At 42.7% G+C, this 18089-nt stretch overlaps 2 protein-coding genes across 2 annotated transcripts in view; one reads left to right on the top strand and one right to left on the bottom strand.

Moving 5' to 3' along the window:
- septin7b (septin 7b) overlaps positions 1-18089 on the bottom strand; it is a 169184-nt gene that overhangs the window by 127892 nt on the left and 23203 nt on the right. The gene's annotated exons all lie outside the window — the stretch shown is intronic.
- On the top strand, positions 545-17832 carry col28a1b (collagen, type XXVIII, alpha 1b). The gene is made up of 35 exons (XM_052065858.1): positions 545-708; positions 959-1089; positions 2231-2799; positions 3181-3201; positions 3300-3359; positions 4616-4669; positions 4749-4793; positions 4863-4889; positions 4973-5017; positions 5100-5144; positions 5687-5740; positions 6482-6550; positions 7305-7373; positions 8015-8083; positions 8457-8525; positions 9012-9080; positions 9179-9247; positions 9598-9666; positions 9781-9852; positions 9936-10004; positions 10128-10199; positions 10289-10357; positions 10651-10719; positions 10940-11008; positions 11076-11144; positions 11205-11273; positions 11376-11444; positions 11523-11591; positions 11670-11750; positions 12174-12209; positions 15221-15257; positions 15334-15888; positions 16138-16328; positions 16905-17115; positions 17408-17832. The coding sequence occupies exons 2-35, from the start codon at positions 960-962 to the stop codon at positions 17575-17577; spliced, it is 3510 nt and encodes a 1169-aa protein (XP_051921818.1). The 5' UTR covers positions 545-708; position 959; the 3' UTR covers positions 17578-17832.

The raw sequence follows: 18089 nt of genomic DNA, 5'->3' as shown, positions 1-18089 counted from the left end.
CAGTTTCTTTTTTTTAACATATAATAACAAGAATAATACTTTATGACTTCACATACTTTATATTATTATACCTCTGAATATTATTATAATGATTTAAACTATAATAGCTATTGTACTTTACATAATGGTAATTATTACTTTTATGATACCTTTTTCAAAGTAATGATGATAAATGTTGGATAGTTATTATTATAATGCTTTAGTTATCATAATTATTTTGACTATTATCACAATGATCAGAATTTATGTATTTATTTGCTTAAATTTTACCACAGTGAACAACTGACACTATAAGCAGCTCTTGCTTGAAATAAGATTTCTATCTGTAACAACAGCGGCTTACCTGTTTTCCACATTAGTGGGCGAGAGTGGAAATCTTATTGGCTTGTTTGCTTTTTTTGTTCATGTAAAGTCGAACATCGAATGTGCAACAGCTGAAAACACAGAAGGAGAGAGCAAAAAAAAAACACTTAGGCTAGTGGAAAATGTGTATCTTGGAGTATTAGGATCCATTTTTTTTATGGGACTAAACGGTAAATCAGAGATGACCCCGCCCTCGATTGCATACACACACACACACACACACACAAGGACACATCGGCTTTACCCACAGTCAGTCTGTGTTGGGTTTTACAAGACGGGGATGCCCTCGAAAGGACCCCAGCTGAGCGGACTGCAACAAGTGGCTTCGGCCCAATGACATTTGGGGTAAATGTTTATTCATTTGTGAGCATTTTTTTTGTTTTATGCGCAACCTCACATGGAAAAAAATCTGAATCGGTGCATTTGTTACTACATGAAACTTGAGGCTGCTGTTTTGCATTTACGCATGTAAAGCATGGCATAATTTCAGGAGAATACAGTATATCCAAATGTTCTTGCTTCTTTTGGCCTGCGTGGTTGGTTATTGACGCGAGCTGAAGGCAATCTTGTTTGAATTGTATGGGTTGTGGGTTAGGATGGAGGTGTGCAAGTTGAGGGGACTGGCATGGATCCTCCTCCTGCTATGGTCTCTACCAGACTGGACAACCGCACAGAGGCGCAACGGACGCAGGAATAACTACAAGCTGTATGAGGACGGACCAAATGGTAAGGTTAAAAATGATTCATTGGTTAGTGAGTGAGTAGGACTAGTTGATCGGGTCGTTAGTTTATCAGTTAGGAAGAAATTGAGGTTCATTGAAGATGCCAAATCAGTGGTCCCTAACCGTTGGTGTGTGGTCTATTCCTAAACTGGCTCCTGAAATTTCACCCTCACACAACTTTACGTGAAGCAGTGTTTGTTGGGTTGGGTTGACACTGGGTTGTCTTTGATGTTGACGAAAGATGCAACTTGGGTTGTGATTTTTATGAAATCATGCGAGGTTTGATCAAAGATACAAAATAGAATCTGATGTTTATGAAAATTGGATGTTTACAAAACTTTCTGGGGGGGGGGGGTCATCAAAGACACATGTATGTTAGCTTCAGATGTTTACAAATGTTACATTTTTAATCAAAACTATTAAATTGTCCAGTATTTTTACCCCAAAAATGTGTTGGGTTGTAAAGTGTCCGTGGGTGTCTTGAAAGGCGCTTATAAATAAAATTTATTATTATTATTATTATTATTATTGGGCGGCCCGGTAGTCCAGTGGTTAGCACGTCGGCTTCACAGTGCAGAGGTACCGGGTTCAATTCCAGCTCCGGCCTCCCTGTGTGGAGTTTGCATGTTCTCCCCGGGCCTGCGTGGGTTTTCTCCGGGTGCTCCGGTTTCCTCCCACATTCCAAAAACATGCGTGGCAGGCTGATTGAACACTCTAAATTGTCCCTAGGTGTGAGTCTGAGTGCGACTGGTTGCTCGTTTCTGTGTGCCCTGTGATTGGCTGGCAACCGATTCAGGGTGTCCCCCGCCGGCTGCCCGAAGACAGCTGGGATAGGCTCCAGCACCCCCCGCGACCCTAGTGAGGATCAAGCGGCTGGGAAAATGAATAAATGAAATGAATTATTATTATTATTACAAGAATCGTTTCTCTAATTTATCATAGCCACAGTTTTCTGGTGTTCAAGAAAAATGTGCGATATTTGAATGTTAAAAAAAACCCCACTTATGGCTTTTATCAAATGTACTACATTGATTTTGATGTTTTTTGTTGGTATCAAAATCTGGTGACCCATACAAAGTTTTTTTTTTTTTTAAATCAATGAAAGCACATCAAATGTGTGCCTTTGTGGTGTATTTTACCTTCAGGAGGTCGCCCGTGCTCCTTGGAGGTGGTCTTCATCCTGGACAGCTCAGAAAGTGCCAAGATCAGTCTGTTTGAGAAGCAGAAGGCATTCGTGCTGGGCTTCAGTACGCGTCTGTCCATGCTGCAAGTCGCCGGCTGGACGCTGAGCGTGCGAATGGCGGCCTTGCAGTACAGCAGCTCCGTGTCCATGGAGCAGCGCTTCTCGGCATGGACCGACCTGGATGCCTTCCACGGTCGAGTGAGCGTCATGAGCTACATCGGCCACGGTACGTACACGACCTACGCTATCGGAAACGCGACGGAGCTCCTGGTGAAGGAGACCCCCGACGACAGCGTCCGTGTGGCCGTGCTGATGACGGACGGCGCGGACCACCCGCGGAACCCCGACGTATTGGCGGCAGCCATCAAGGCCAAGGAGCACGGCGTGAAGATGTTCGCGGTGGGGCTATCGCACATCGCCCAGCAGGGGGCCAACAGCGCGAAGTTGAGGGCCGTTGCCAGCGCGCCGGCTCAACAGTTTGTGCAAAGCCTTCAAGACCCTCAGCTGGAGCAGCGGCTGCTTAAAGAGATGGTTTGTATATGTTTGCATGACAATGTTTTCTTTGAGGATTTTGTCTGGTTGAGAGGGAAGAAATGTCATCTGTGCTGTATGTAGCACATACAGCGTAGTTGACAATAAGTTGAACTTGACTTGATGTTTTAAAAAACACAGCAAAGACTCAACTTGACTTTGATACACACAAAATGTTTCAAATTTTTTTTTTGTTTCGAATGGAAGAATAAAAACTTGTCCATCCCTCTGAACAATTCATGTGGTAACTTTCGCTCATCTCGCTACTGTGCCTTAGCGCTAGCTGCTGTGTTTTTAAGTCACAACCTTCATTTTGCTGCCGTGCTGTTTTCTCACTGTCTTCAGTCTCCTTAATTGCATTGGTTCTTGTTTTTCTTCCAGGGCTCAGTCGTACTGCATGAGGTATTTGTTTTTGTTTTGGGTTACTCATCACTTTAACGAACGTAAACTTCAACAGCATGAATAATCATTTGATTTATTTCTCATGTTTTTACTATTAGTGTCCTGAAACACAGGTGTGTTTGTGTGAAGGTGGACAGCCAGGCCCACCAGGCACTCAGGTGAGATTTATATATACGTACTGTATATATAAAAATAATAATTTCAATTTACTCCCTCCATTTTCAAATAATGTCTACGATTTCTCCTCTTTACTGTGCCAAAATAGGTTGACTATTTATTTTCAACCCCCACAGAGGATTGCACGTTACTAGAGCGAGGGAAAGTCAATCATGATCTTGGCGACTTAAGTTGGAAACAAAATATGAAAAAAAAAAAAACAGGGACAGCAGTGACCTAGAGGAGTGTGAACTAAGAATGAAAGAATATGACGCAACGGGTTCAGAGAAGCAATCTATTTCTCATCTATGGCTTTATTTTAGATAATTGTTTGATTTTGTCGACAAGAATCGGTGCCTAAAAACCACCTGCATTTTGTTTCTATAGCCACAAAGTTAGCAAAACTATGGAAACACGTTTATTTGATAGCAAGTTCAGCCAACCAAGGCTAGCTAACAGACGCAATGACGCAACAGATTTGGAAAAGGAAGACATTCCCCATCAATTGCTCCCATTAAGAAAATTGTTTTTTGTCAAAATTACGATTTCACCTGATACTTTTGCACTTAAGTGTGCACCTTTTTCTTAAAGAGTTTGCAGTTTATCAACTGCTAGCAAGGTGTGAATATAGCTTCACTTTTGTGTACGATTCTCAAATATGGCTATTTGTAATGGCATACGGTTAGGAAAGTGAGTAGTTGATTAGTTGTGATAAAGAGTCAGAGAGAAAGCTATTCAGCATCAATAAAATAGTGGCACTACCAATAGTAAGCTAGTCATAGCACTTTAAACAAGCTAACGTTAGCCATGGCTGCTAAGTTAGAAGCATAACTTTTTCATAATGTCGTCCGACTGTACCACTAAATGTTATTGGTTTGAAAATATAATTTTAGTAATGTACACTCAAGAAAAAGAGTGTATTAAACTTCATAAAGAGGTGACAAAGATACTGTACAGAAAAAACAGAAATATAGTTCATTCCGCGTCACTTCTTAATAATCTCATCTGCCTGAGATCCCCTTTGAGTTCATTCTGCCTGTTTCTCCACCAAGCTGCACAATAAATGAGATTTACATTAGTCAAACTTTAAAGTTATTTAGGTTTTGTCAGAATCAGGGGCGCCCTAACACGGCAGGCAATTTCAGCCATGAATATACAGTAGCCACCCTTCAGTACTTTTGCCAGTTCTTCTAGATGGAACTTCAATACATTTACCAGTAGTCAGTGAAAGTTTTAACATGACCGTGTCTCAATTCAGGGCCGAAAAGGAGATCCAGGTTTAAGAGGGCCGCCTGGTCCCAAAGGAGCCAGGGTAGGCCACCAGATATTTCAATTCAATTATTTCAAAAGCCAGTCTGTGGATGCTTATGGATTTTGTGTCGCCATTCAAGGGGGAGCCCGGTGAGGACGGTCAACCAGGAAGTGGTGGCCGTGAGGTAAACCTCATCTCATCTCACGCTGTTGGTTTGTGATGAGGCTTTTAATTGTGAAGGACTGTCTTGCAGGGACGTCCGGGTTTCAAAGGTAGCAAGGTGTGTGCCTGATTTAATCAACAATGACTTCATGAAAAGACTTACAGTATATGATATGTCAATGTTTTTTTGTTTTTTTTTAGGGGGACAGAGGAGAATGTGGAGCTCCCGGTGTGAAAGGTGACCAGGTATGTTACAGATCAAATTAATTATTTAAATTTGGAGCCCTCAATTAGCACCCCTAATAATTACTTATATGCCATCTTTCAGGGTTTGGGAGGGCCTATCGGACCACAAGGACCAAAAGGAAAACAGGTGCGTGCATATTTATTTATTTATATATATATTCACACACGCACACACTAATTTTCTTTTTGCAAATTTACAACGTGGTACTCTTTGACACCTCTCCCTCCCCAACCCCACACTCTTCTTTGTACTATTATGCTAGTATAAATGCATATGGCAACATATTCTCCCAGGCATCCTTTTTGCAACAAAACGTGTACATCAAAGTGTAACCGTACAACAGGAGTGGAAGCAAAATTTGTCTGTATTCACCTCTGCACTCATGGAATGTGAGTATCGGCTTGTGGTTAATCCTCATCCCAAAGCAGGGAATCCCGACTCACAGGATATTTTTCTTGGACTTTGTGTGGCGGGATTAGCTCAGCGACCTGGACGCTGGCTTGTCCGAATAAAAAGTATTTTGCTGTGGAAAGCTATGGAACATGAAAGCCTGGAACGGTGACTTTGATCTACTCTGACCACATTTTTCGAAAATGAACACACATAAGTGACATTATTGGGAAAATGTCATTTCGGTGTTGCATTAAGATATGAAATGTATTCTGCAGGGTGAGATTGGACCACCTGGAGACATAGGACCCGAGGGACCGACCGGACAAAAAGTAATTTTTAGCATATCTAAACATTCAATTGTTCGAACTGAAGGTCCACCAGATACATTTTGCAGGGATGTTCACCCAGGTGTAACATTCACCTGGTAACCCTAAAAAACAGGCCGTTGGATATGAAATTTGGTTGGCATGTCGACCATGAGCAGACCCAACAAAAAGTCTCAAGAAGCCATGTAGGAGAACACACAGGATGTTTTCCATTTTGGTTAAAGTGGCCCATTTACGTCATTTTTGCCACTTTCTAGGGGTCCTTTAAAAATCAACTTAACTATTGGTTTGTCAAGGAGGATCAAAATAAAGTTGTAAAATGTCAAGAAAGAAAATAAAAATCATGATTGAATATTTGGAGGCAATGTAAAGGTTATTTTCCCACAAAAGATGCATGGAGCACTGGATCAACATCCAGTTTTGTGTCATTGCCTTGTGTGTCACACAATCACCAGCATACAGTAAACGACCTTTAACGAACGGGCCCTCGGGTTGACCCCCGACCTTCGGACAAAGATGTCTTTATGACGGGGAAATATGAATTGATTTATAGCACATGAGAGAATTTCAGGCATTAATTCCGAAAATATTTCACAAAGGAGTAGTCACAAAGACTCCTTTTTGGTGCTAAAATGAGGGTTGCAACTAGGAATTGTTTTGACTTGACGATTTGGCCAACGATACTCGGATTTGTCATTTTTAATCAGTTGTCATTTATTAATTCATGTTTATCTTTGTTGACAGGGAGACAGAGGGCCAAGTGGGAATGCTGGACCACCAGGGGACTTTGGGATTGGCTTCCCAGGAGCCAAGGTTGACTCATTTATCATCATTTAGATCAGGCATGTCCAAAGTCCGGCCCGCGGGCCAAATCTGGCCCGCGGTCGAATTTCATCCGGCCCTCGGCCCCTGTCATAAAATCAGTGCCGTCTGGCCCGCAGGTTGGGCGCAATGGAACACGTGTTGCATTGACTGAGGTCTCGTAGACTGGGGAGTGATGTTTCATAGAGTACTGCTTCCCTCTAGTGGCTAAATGAGTAATAGCATTCACTAAATGAGTAATAGCATTTAGACACTAGAGGGAATCACTCACGAGTTAACAAGACATCACTCCGTGTTTATATTGACTGATATGTCATATTTCAAATGATCCTTGCAGTTGTGGATATGTGCATTGCTTGTTCATTTCCCTGTTGTTCGAGTCAAAGGTTTTGTGACTATTGAAAAGTCATGGTGATACATTTTATGTTTCAAATCAATCAATTTGCACTCAGGAGACTTCTGTTTAAGAAAAAGTCAAGTGAATAAGCAGTTGCATGTGATATACCTGTTTCAAATGAACCAAAAGAAGTTCTTAAGATTGTTGAAATTAAAATAAAAATGGAAATGTGAAACAGACTGGCTTACTAAAATTTGCTGAACAATATTGTTGTTCAATGTAAAGAATGTCAGCCAAGGTCGGCCCCCCGACATTTTACCACATAAAATCTGGCCCCCTTGGCAAAAAGTTTGGACACCCCTGATTTAGATGAACAATAATGTAATTTTTTTTAAATTTGATTTTCAGGGAGAAAAAGGCAACCAGGGAAGGCCTGGACCAACTGGTCTCGTTGGTGTCGGAGAACCGGGACTACCAGTGAGTATTAACGCAATGTTCACAGGATACGTGTCTTGTTTTCTCTGTTTTGCTACAATGGGTTGAATTTTATCATCAATTTGTCCTTTACCGTAATTGATGATTGATCTTTTTTTGTTGTGCCTCATTAACTAATATTTTATTTTTTAATCAATTAAGATTGGGGTGTGCATTTATTTAGTCAAAAGTAAATTAAAAACTATTTTTTCAAACTAGTAAAGGCATGAAATACTTCATCTTTTTTAAATTTAATGACCATTTTTACTTTTTTTGTGATACATTTCATTTATTTGAACCTTTTATTTATGTGCTTTTAAAATTAATTTAACTAAAAAAATAAGGGAAAATATATTGTCTGCAGCATTTCCGTTGCAGAATAGTGGGTATTAAAAACAATAATACTTCTGTACCCCAGCAAGTAGTGTACCGCATCAATAAAATGTTTCATGGTTTGTCAGGGAAATACATTTCAGAGTTGAAAATAGAAAAAGAGCAGTGAGAGGAAACACTGGTCACAGGCCAAGAACTAAAAGAAAATAGGACACAGTGTTGCAGCGGTACCGCTACTGTGTGGCCCATTTTACTTCATAGTTCCGTTTACTTACACACTTACATACGTACATTTTGCTCTCTTGTTTCAGGGTCCTCTCGGACCACCCGGAACTCGAGGCAACCAGGGACCACCTGGAGAGGGCTTGCCAGGACCCAAGGTGGGTCAGAACAGAATACGCACAATGTAAAAGAGTGTAGTTGGTGGGCTCCCTCTAGTGGTATGTGAAAGACTCACTGAATTCAAGGTTCAACATTTGCATAATGTTACAAGTGACTTCAAATTTTCAAAACACTGGAGTACTTTTTTTTAAGTACAGTTCAGTTGTATTTAACTTTTAAGTTCAACACAAGTGTGCTTTTATTCTTTTGGAACTCTTCGTTTTTCGATATATGGGAAAATGTATTTAATTAGAGATATATGCTAATTGAATGAATGTATATAAGTACTATCCTTTAAGTATATTTAAGTAGCTGTGTCCAATAACAAACTATGGCTAGTATCATCTTTATTTCTCTGCTGACATTTTACAGGGAGATCGAGGATTTGAAGGACCCCGGGGCAATCGTGGGCTACCTGGCATCGGGTTCAAAGGTGACAAGGTAAAAGAACCTGCTATGCAACTTGGCCGCAAATTTTCAAGTGCTATTATTTTGGGGGGGTTTCCATTATACAGTAGACATTCACAAACTCCCCGTGGATTCACCTATTTGCACATTTTTTTCCCCAGATTTAAAAATCTTTTTTAATTTTTTATTTTGGGGGGAACCGTCTCCCTTGTTTTTGTGTCAAGCTGTTTATTGTCAAACTATACAAAATAAAATAAAGTGAAATAAATGTTTATGCAATCACGTAATTCTGCCTTAATTAAAGTCATGCTAGCTTAATGCTAACGCAATAGGGGCAAACAAATAGCATCTATACTATTGAGTTACAACCCTGAGGAATGAAAAAGTGTATTTTTAAGATGTTTAAGTACAATTTAATAAGTACAAATCTGTTGAAAGCGTCCCCCTTGAAAAGCATAGGTTCACTGTGCCTTCCTTGTTTATTTAATGATCAATTGACAGAAACATTTTCATTCTCAGGGCAGTGTCGGCCCACCTGGCTTGCCAGGTCCAGTTGGAGCTTCTGGTGTCGGACTCCAAGGAGAAAAGGTTAAAAAAAAGAAAGCCTCTCTAAAACCCCAAGGAAATATCATTCAAAAAAAATCTGCGATTTTGCATACTGACAGTATCTCTTTTCTTTCCTTCAGGGTGATCAAGGCCTACCTGGACCCTCAGGCCTCAGAGGAGGTCCGGGCGTGGGATTTGCGGGCCCCAAGGTAATGCAGTGGGAGGTGTCCATTTGCTACTATGCTAATCCTGATGGACATTTCAGCTGTTTAGCATTTTGATTGTGTCAAAATTGCTCTGTTTAAGTTCACACACAATTATGCAAATGTATAAATTCGTCCTGTCAATCAAACCAGTCAGACTTGTTGGGTTACCAATGGCACTGCGAAGCAGCATGTGGCGCATTATATAAGGAAATTGTTGAACATAAATGCAAACAACTGTATCTTTGCAATCATGAGGTGTCTCAATGTTTAGTAGAACAGTGATAGCTGCTACCGGTTTTGTACGCAGTGTGTCTCGATTTGCATAATTAATTACGTTTTTGTGTTAAATTTAGGGAAATCAGGGATTTCCTGGAATACCAGGACCCCCCGGGCAGAGAGGCGTGGGAGTGCCAGGTCCAAAAGTTAGTTCCCAGTACCTCACCTCATGAAATGTCATCAATAATCTTCAAAAAGATATAATAATTGAAGAAATATTTGGCATTTGACCACCAGTGACTTTTGACTTTATTCCTCAGGGGGACGTGGGGTCTGAGGGACTACCAGGCATACCTGGTCAGCCGGGAGAAGACGGAACCCCGGGACAAAAGGTACCGCCACTGAGCCTGTTTGAACCACAATTTCAGAATATTTTAAACAAAAGAAGTCAAGGACAGTCATTTTTCAATGCTAGGGTGACATCGGGTTTCCAGGGCCCAGAGGACCAGACGGCAGTCCTGGTAAAGGTGCCCCTGGAGAGAAGGTGAAGCTCTTGATTTTATCGGAGACCTTTTGACCATGCCACCACATGTACTTTTTGAAAGCAAACTTTCCAATCTCTATTGTTTGTCATCGATTCAACAAAGTTCACATGGTGTTTTGCCAGGGAGTCAGAGGGGATCGAGGGTCCAGAGGTCAGCCAGGTGCTGCTGGTCCTGTGGGACCAGTGGGAGCCAAGGTAAGGACAATGACTTTTGAAAAAGTTCTTTTAGGCACCTTGCGATTAGGAACCTTGACTTCCCAAGTTTGTTGCGTTTTTGTATTAAGGGCGATCCGGGATTTATCGGGCCACCCGGTGCACCTGGTCAACCTGGGAGAGGGCTACCTGGTGCGAAGGTGAGACAGTGGGGCACCCTTGAATTAAAAATTGTATTTGTTCTGTGACTCCGCTCATGATTCAAATGTCTTGTATCTCTAAAACGACTTTGCCCACTGAAATGAATGGAAAGGCCATTAATCTGTTCCAGCACTTTCAAAAGTACCAACATTTTTGTAATGTATGATTCTCAATTAGAAAGATAACACTGTACGGTATTGTTCAGTATGAAAAACAACCGGATTTTTAAGTTCTGTCACTCATATGTTTTAGGTGCCGTTGTATAAAACAATATCTGTTCTTTTCTGTTCAGGGAGATCCAGGCCCACAAGGTCTTGCTGGAGCTGTGGGGGAACCGGGGCGGGGTATAACTGGACCCAAGGTGAGTTGAGTGACTCAATCTGATCGCAAGCCACAGTGCTGACATTACGGAAAGTCTTTCAATACTTACATGGTACGACCAAAAAAAAGTCATAATAAATAAATAAATAAATTTTTGTTTATTGTAATATGAGTCTAACTCATACTATTGAAGGCAAATTCCTTGTATGCCTTACATACTGTACCTGGCCAATAAAGATGATTCAGATTCTGTTTTGAAGGGTGACAGAGGGCCTCCAGGATCTTCGGGGTTGCCTGGAGGTAAAGGTGAAGGCTTTCCGGGCCCTCCGGTGAGTACCAATGTGCAGCATCAGTATGAAATCTTTGTACAAACTCATGTCAAACTCTCGGTCTCAGGGTCCTCCGGGAGTTCCTGGCTTGCCAGGAGAGACCGGAGCAGATGGTGTTGGCCTACCTGGGGCAAAGGTAAGGATGAAATATGGCGAGGTATGAGAATAAGAAAATAATTTAACTCCTTTACTCTAGGGAGACAGAGGCCTGCCTGGACTTTCTGGACCTGCAGGACCACCAGGAATTGGGCTCCAAGGGCCAAAGGTAGTCAGTGCCAGAATCGTTTTATTTTTGGGTGGTTACACATGAATCCAGAGGTGGGATCATGTGTCCTCTGTAACCTGAGTCCTTGCTTAATACCTGTAGGGTTCCATTGGCATTATAGGACCTCCAGGTCCACAAGGATCCCCAGGAGAGGGCATCCAAGGGCAAAAGGTAAACCAATAACCAGCTGACTCCAGTTTCCAGTTTCCTTCCATTTATTAAAGTGTTAATGTCATGATTTCTCTCCAGGGGGAGCCTGGATTTCAGGGGATCCCTGGCTCGAGGGGTCCTGCTGGAGTTGGAATACAGGGTGATAAGGTGTCCTTCTGACACATTCCAGTGTTTGCCAATTTGTGTTACGGGACTGACACGATGGATGCTACCTGTCTCTTGTAGGGCGACCGAGGGTCTGCTGGTGAGAAAGGGAAAAAGGGAGACAGAGGGGCAATAGGAGAACCAGGACTTACTGGACCTTTGGTACGTGACTTTATTGTTAAACTAATTATGAACGGATGGTTCTTGAGGCAGACATTCCATTTATTTTCTTTGAGAGCTATTTTGCCAGCGCACTGCACCAAGTATGTACCATGTGTGAGTCGAGGGTCTAGGTCTTCCCCGAAGGACTCTTTCACAGTTGCCCGGTATACCTCACCAGGGAGGGTGATCGCATAGCATCCAAAATTTTGCATAATCTGTTCCTTTTAGTCACTACCCAAACAATGATCAAAATATAGACTAGTAAATTGACATCCTCATTTTTTTTTGTTTGGGTTTTTTTTTTTTGGGTGGGCGTGGGGGTCGCAGATCTCTTTTTGCCACAACAGTGCGATTTTATCTGACATTTGACTGGCATTACACTGTGAAACAACATTTGCTCACATACTCCATTTTAAATCACAGGGTAGAGTCGGACAAAAAGGAGAACCTGGACTTACGGTAGGTTTTTCATCATTTCCTCTTTTAATTTTGTGCAGTATGTGACCAGCCCGACACACGAACAAGGTCATATTTTAGACCTTGTCCTTGCTCATGGTATAACGGTGTCAAATCTGGAAGTCCTTGAAAATGGAATTTCTGATCACATGGCAGTTTTATTTGACGTAGTCTTATCGCATGCTGCTGTGAAATCTGGCGCTCCTAGTTGTAAACGCCGAATTTTTAACCCTCACACTGCTAGTCGTTTCTCTGATGCCTTTAATAACCTCTGCGTACCCTCGTCTAACACAGAGGAACTCACCTCTTGGTTCGACTCGTCATGCCGGGCCATCCTGGATTTGGTGGCTCCTTCAAAAATTGTGCTGCCAAAGCCTAAACCCGAGCCATGGTTTAACGACATTACCCGCGCAGCTAGGCAGGAGTGTCGCAAAGCTGAACGCAAGTGGAAAAGAGACAAATTGCATGTCTCTTCTCAAATTTGGAAAGACAGCTGGCGTATCTACCAGCTCACAGTAAAAGAGGCCAAAAGAGAATATCTGTCGGACCTTATTCTAGCCAACCGTCACAACCCTCGTGCACTATTTAAAACAATAGATTCTGTACTCAAACCCCCTCTGCCTACTTGCTCGGATTCTTCAGCCGAGATGTGCAACAGATTCCTTCAGTTCTTTATTGATAAGGTCTCTACAGCTAGGATTCCGGTCCCAAATACCGCATCTGACCCCTCTGTCCATGTTCCATGTTCAGCTGTCCTAAATTCTTTTGATACTGTGTCCTTGGCGCTTTTGGAGGATGTAGTTCGCCAGACGAAGCCATCTGGCTCCCCTTGCGACTCTCTTCCCCCACGCTTCTTTCAGGAGGTTCTCCCGAGTGTTGGTGCATCGGTCTTGGATATCATCAACAGCAGCCTTTCTTCTGGTGTAGTTCCCCAACAGTTTAAACATGCTGTGGTCCAACCCTTGATCAAGAAACCTGGTCTTGATCCAGATGAGCTGTCAAGTTACAGACCCATTTCCAAACTGCCTTTCATTTCCAAAATTCTGGAAAAAGTGGTGCACATGCAGTTGAAACTTTTCTTGGATGAACATAACATCTTGGAGGTCTTCCAGTCAGGTTTCAAGACGATGCATAGCACGGAGTCAGCCCTGTTACGCGTTTCTAATGACATCCTCCTGGCAAATGACTCTGGAGACCACGTGTGTCTGGTTTTATTGGACTTAACTGCAGCATTTGATACAGTGGATCACAGTATTCTGCTGACTCGTTTGCAGCACTTGTTGGGCATTGGCGGGAGTGCTCTTGATTGGTTTAGGTCCTATCTAGCTGACAGGACCTTTTGTGTCAGCCTTGGCTGCTCTGAATCACGCACTGCTCCCCTGTCATGTGGTGTTCCACAGGGCTCAATTCTGGGGCCTCTGCTGTTCTCGCTGTATCTGCTCCCATTGGGTTCCATCTTAAGGAAACATGGTATTCCTTTCCACTGCTATGCAGATGACTGCCAGATCTATGTCCCACTGAGCAAGAAAGACACCTTCTCATTAAGGCCACTCCTATCCTGTCTGGAAGAAATCAAAACCTGGATGGCACAAAATTTCTTGAAGTTCAACGAAAAGAAGACAGAGGTGATATTGTTTGGCCCCAGTGGACCTTGTACATTCCATCCTGTAGACTTGGGCCCCCTATCTCCTTATCTGAAATCAACGGTCTCAAACTTGGGACTTAAACTGGACAGTGATTTCAAACTCGATCGGCAAATTGGTGCCGTTGTTAAATCCAGCTTCTTTCACCTTAGACAGCTGGCCAAAATAAAACCTTTCCTCTCACATGAACACTTTGAGACAGTAATTCATGCCTATGGCACATCCCGGCTCGATTACTGCAACGCCCTGTACTTTGGAGTCAGCCAGTCCTCCATCAAGCGCCTTCAGCTGGTACAGAATGCCGCTGCTCGCCTCTTGACTGGTACTCGTAAGAGGGAGCATATAACTCCTACTTTGGCATCCCTTCACTGGCTCCCCATTCATTTTAGAATTATTTTTAAGATCCTCCTCTTTGTTTTCAAATCTCTGAATAATCTCGCGCCACCTTACCTCTCTGAGCTCATACGCCCCTACACCCCTGCCCGGCGCCTCAGGTCTGTGGACCAGTCTTTGCTAGACGTACCAAGAACTAAACTGAAGCTCAGAGGGGATCGGGCCTTTTCTGTTGCTGGTCCATCTCTCTGGAATGACCTCCCACTGAACATTCGGCAAGCCTCCTCGCTGCCCATCTTTAAAGCCCTCCTCAAAACTCACTTGTATTCTTTGGCGTTTGACTCAGCATGACTTAGATTTGCTATTGGTTTTACTGCTTGGTGCTTTCTACCGCCTTATTACTTATTACTTATTACTGATTCGTCTTACTGTTTATTGTATATGTTAAATCGCTCCATGTACAGCACTTTGTATGCAGCGATGGCTGTTTGAAAGTGCTCTATAAATACTGTTGACTTGACTTGACTTGTTGATTTCCATGATGGATGACTCTCAAGTTGGGGGTTTTCCAATAGAAGTTCTGCGCCCTTAACGCTGTCCGACTGACACTTGAACCAATTGTTTTCTCCAGTGCTACTCAGTTGCCACTCAGTCAAAAATGGTCAAAATTGTGCGATCAATTGGCAGTACTTCAAAAATGACCTAAAGTAGTTCACAACATGATTTCTGTGTGTCCTATCATGATGATAAGACATACCAGAGTCAAATGCTAACTCATCGAGGAGCGCTATCTCCCTGAAAAATGGCCGCTTCAAACCAAACTGCCCGACTTCCTGTGCATCTTCAAGCATGGCTTCTATTTTTGGGGGTCACCTCATAGTAGACAGGCCCACCAAATTTGATACTTAGTTAAACCTGTATTGCGGGCTGAAGTAAGGTGGTCCTACCAAGCCGATTTATTTGATTTGAAGAAAACCGTAAAAAAACTAATTTACCATATAATGTGGCCATTTTCAACCCAAATGTTGCGTTTTGCAGAGGGAAGAAGTAATCAAAATCGTGCGATCCATGTGCAGTAAGTAAATATGTCGTGAAGCACTTTCTTCATTTTCCTGGCTTGTGTTCACCCTTAAATAAGTCTTTCATCTCAGATTGTGGGGTGACATGCCGGCAGAACCCCCTGGAGCTGGTCTTTGTCATCGACAGCTCGGAGAGCGTGGGGCCTGACAACTTCGAGGTAGTCAAGGATTTTGTGAGCGCTCTGGTGGACCGAGCATCAGTGAGCCGAGAAACTACCCGAGTCGGTGTGGTGCTCTACAGCCACATAAACGTGGTGGTAGTCAGCCTCAGCCAGGATGCATCTCGGGATCAGGTGAAGGCCGCGGTGCGCTCGATGACGTACCTGGGAGAGGGCACATTCACGGGCAGCGCCATCCACCAGGCCAACAGGCTGTTCCGGGTGGCTCGGCCAGGAGTCAGAAAGGTGGCCGTGGTTATCACCGATGGCCAGGCCGACAAGAGGGACTCGGTTAGTCTTGAGAACGTGGCGAGGGAGGCCCGAATGGGTGACATTGAGATGTTTGTGATCGGGGTGGTGAACGCCAGCGACCCCTTTTTTAGCGAGTTCAAGAAGGAGCTGGAACTCATGGCTTCAGAACCGGATGCAGACCACGTGTACCTCATAGACGACTTCAAAACGCTACCAGGTGATTGTGCTGTCATTTGTTGTTGAAGGTCGCTAGCTGGGCAGCAATTCAACTTTGTGGTTAGCATGCTGCTTCAGAATTCTGAAGTTTGAATCCGGGCTCTGGCCTTTCTGTGTGGAGTTGCATGTTCTCCCATTGCTTACGTCCTCAAGATTCTTCCTCCATTCCAAAAACATGTGTTGGGATCGGGTCCAGTTCCCCACAACCCTAATGAGAGGACCTATTAAAAATGGATGATTATTATTTCAGCCCTGGAGAAGAATCTCCTGAGCCATATCTGCGAAGACAGTAGTAGCCTTCTCTTTCGCTCCATCCCGGGTGGTGGACTTCCTCCGAGCCGTCCCGAGGTCTCCGGTAGTGACATCCGGCTGCCTCAACAGACCAAGGCGGACATGGACAACCCCGCCTATTCGGGAGACTTCCGCAGGATTCAAGTGACGGTGTGGACAACTAATTGATCCATTTCCAATTGGTGTCACAATAATGAGCTATTGACAGTTTTAGCGTTTACGCTAAGTCATCCAAATTGACCACAATGTGCTGCCCGCGCCACACACACACACACCGACAACAACAACAACACAATAGAATACTGAACACCTAACATTATCCATATGTTGAGTATCCATGCTTCAACTTCAGTAACAATTGAACAGAATCTGCAGGAAGAGTTTGTCCTTGAAGGACACCTGGAAATGGAAATTAACATCAAAATGTTATTTTCAAACCAAAATGGCAGACTTACTGTAACTTTTCAGGCAAGCTTCATGAGACTGTTTTGTCGGACTACTCATGATAGACAGGCCTAAGCAAATGACATGTAGCCAAGTCATACAGGCTTTTAGGGCTGAGTTCTGTGGGCGCAATTAAGCAACTTTGTGCTAGAGACCACTCTCGCGTTACAGGAAAAGTGTTTGCTCCTTGATTTCATTGTCGTCCCTTCTCCATCATGGTTGACTTTTGCTATCAGTATGCTAAGCTAGTTTAGCATCATTGAGATGTTTTCTCTTGGACAGCCACGCCCACCACCATATTATACTGACAGACAAACGACCACTCCGACACCAAAATCCGAAGACTGGAATTCATCGGAAGCGCAGAGACTTCCGTTCCTTGACAGACAATCTTTGAGACCGGACGGCAGGGCCCCCACTCGACATACGGTAAAGGTGGCGCCTACCACTCCTACTGTCCAAATGCCGGTAGGAGCTCCACAAATCAGCCCAGGTGAGCGTTGGCGTTTTTTACACTTATAATAAAAATAAAATGAATGTTGTTGTAAAATCTAGTGGAAATGCATTATCGTACTATTATGATTTCATACACGACAAAATGTGCTTTATACCTGTTAGTTTGAATGTTACTCTTGTTTTCTCTTAATAATTTGAATTTATCCCTTTCTAATTTGAGATGATATTGTTAAAATGCAAGACATTGAAACTGTTGTACTATGACAGAAAATGATTTAAACAGCGTTTTATTTTTTATTTTTTGTTCTGGTTTCTTTTCACACCATTAGAGCTCTGCCGCGCGCCGTTGGACCCGGGTCCGTGTCGAGACTACGTGGTGCGCTGGTACTATGACTCTGAGGCCAATGCCTGTGCTCAGTTCTGGTTTGGAGGTTGCCAAGGCAACGCTAACCAGTTTGACAATGAGAGGAAATGCAAACAAACCTGCGTGCGGGTGTAACCTCAACTATATATATACTGTATATGTCATCATCATCATCTTAATAATGTTCTTGGTAAAGGTGCTCCCATGTTGAAACAGGATTAGTCCTGACATTTGAATTGTTATTAAAGAGGATTAAAAAACATGACGGTGATGTTACTTACCTTATGTACTTGAACACTTTAAAACAAACTTTTTTTCAATTACTATTTTTTTAATGTGTCTTTCAACATAATGGCAAAAATAAATCTTATTTTTGAATTACTCTTCTCACGCTGGGATTGATTTATTTTTATTTGTTTTACAGTAGTAATTCATAGGATGCGCAATGGATTCCAGATTGCAGTTAAATCATGAATTGATCAAAAAGGGGACTTTATATTTTAACAAATTCATTTTGAGTTCAGATTTAATTTTGGCACTACATCAAATTGAATTGTGAACGAACAGAAAACATGAAAAAATAATGCTATGAATAACATTGCAATTACTTTTTAAAATTTGATACTGTAATGCCATTTTTAATTGAA

This window comes from Hippocampus zosterae, chromosome 5, assembly GCF_025434085.1.
Source record: "Hippocampus zosterae strain Florida chromosome 5, ASM2543408v3, whole genome shotgun sequence".
Lineage (NCBI taxonomy): Eukaryota > Metazoa > Chordata > Actinopteri > Syngnathiformes > Syngnathidae > Hippocampus > Hippocampus zosterae.
This window is presented reverse-complemented; position numbering and strand designations above follow the sequence as displayed.

Excerpts from the sequence above, each read along its gene's own strand:
- col28a1b (XM_052065858.1), top strand. The coding sequence starts at position 960 with ATGGAGGTGTGCAAGTTGAGGGGACTGGCATGGATCCTCCTCCTGCTA. Across the intron at positions 11,009-11,075 it reads AAGGCTTTCCGGGCCCTCCG|GGTCCTCCGGGAGTTCCTGG; the intron begins GTGAGTACCAAT and ends TCTCGGTCTCAG. Across the intron at positions 11,445-11,522 it reads AGGGCATCCAAGGGCAAAAG|GGGGAGCCTGGATTTCAGGG; the intron begins GTAAACCAATAA and ends ATTTCTCTCCAG.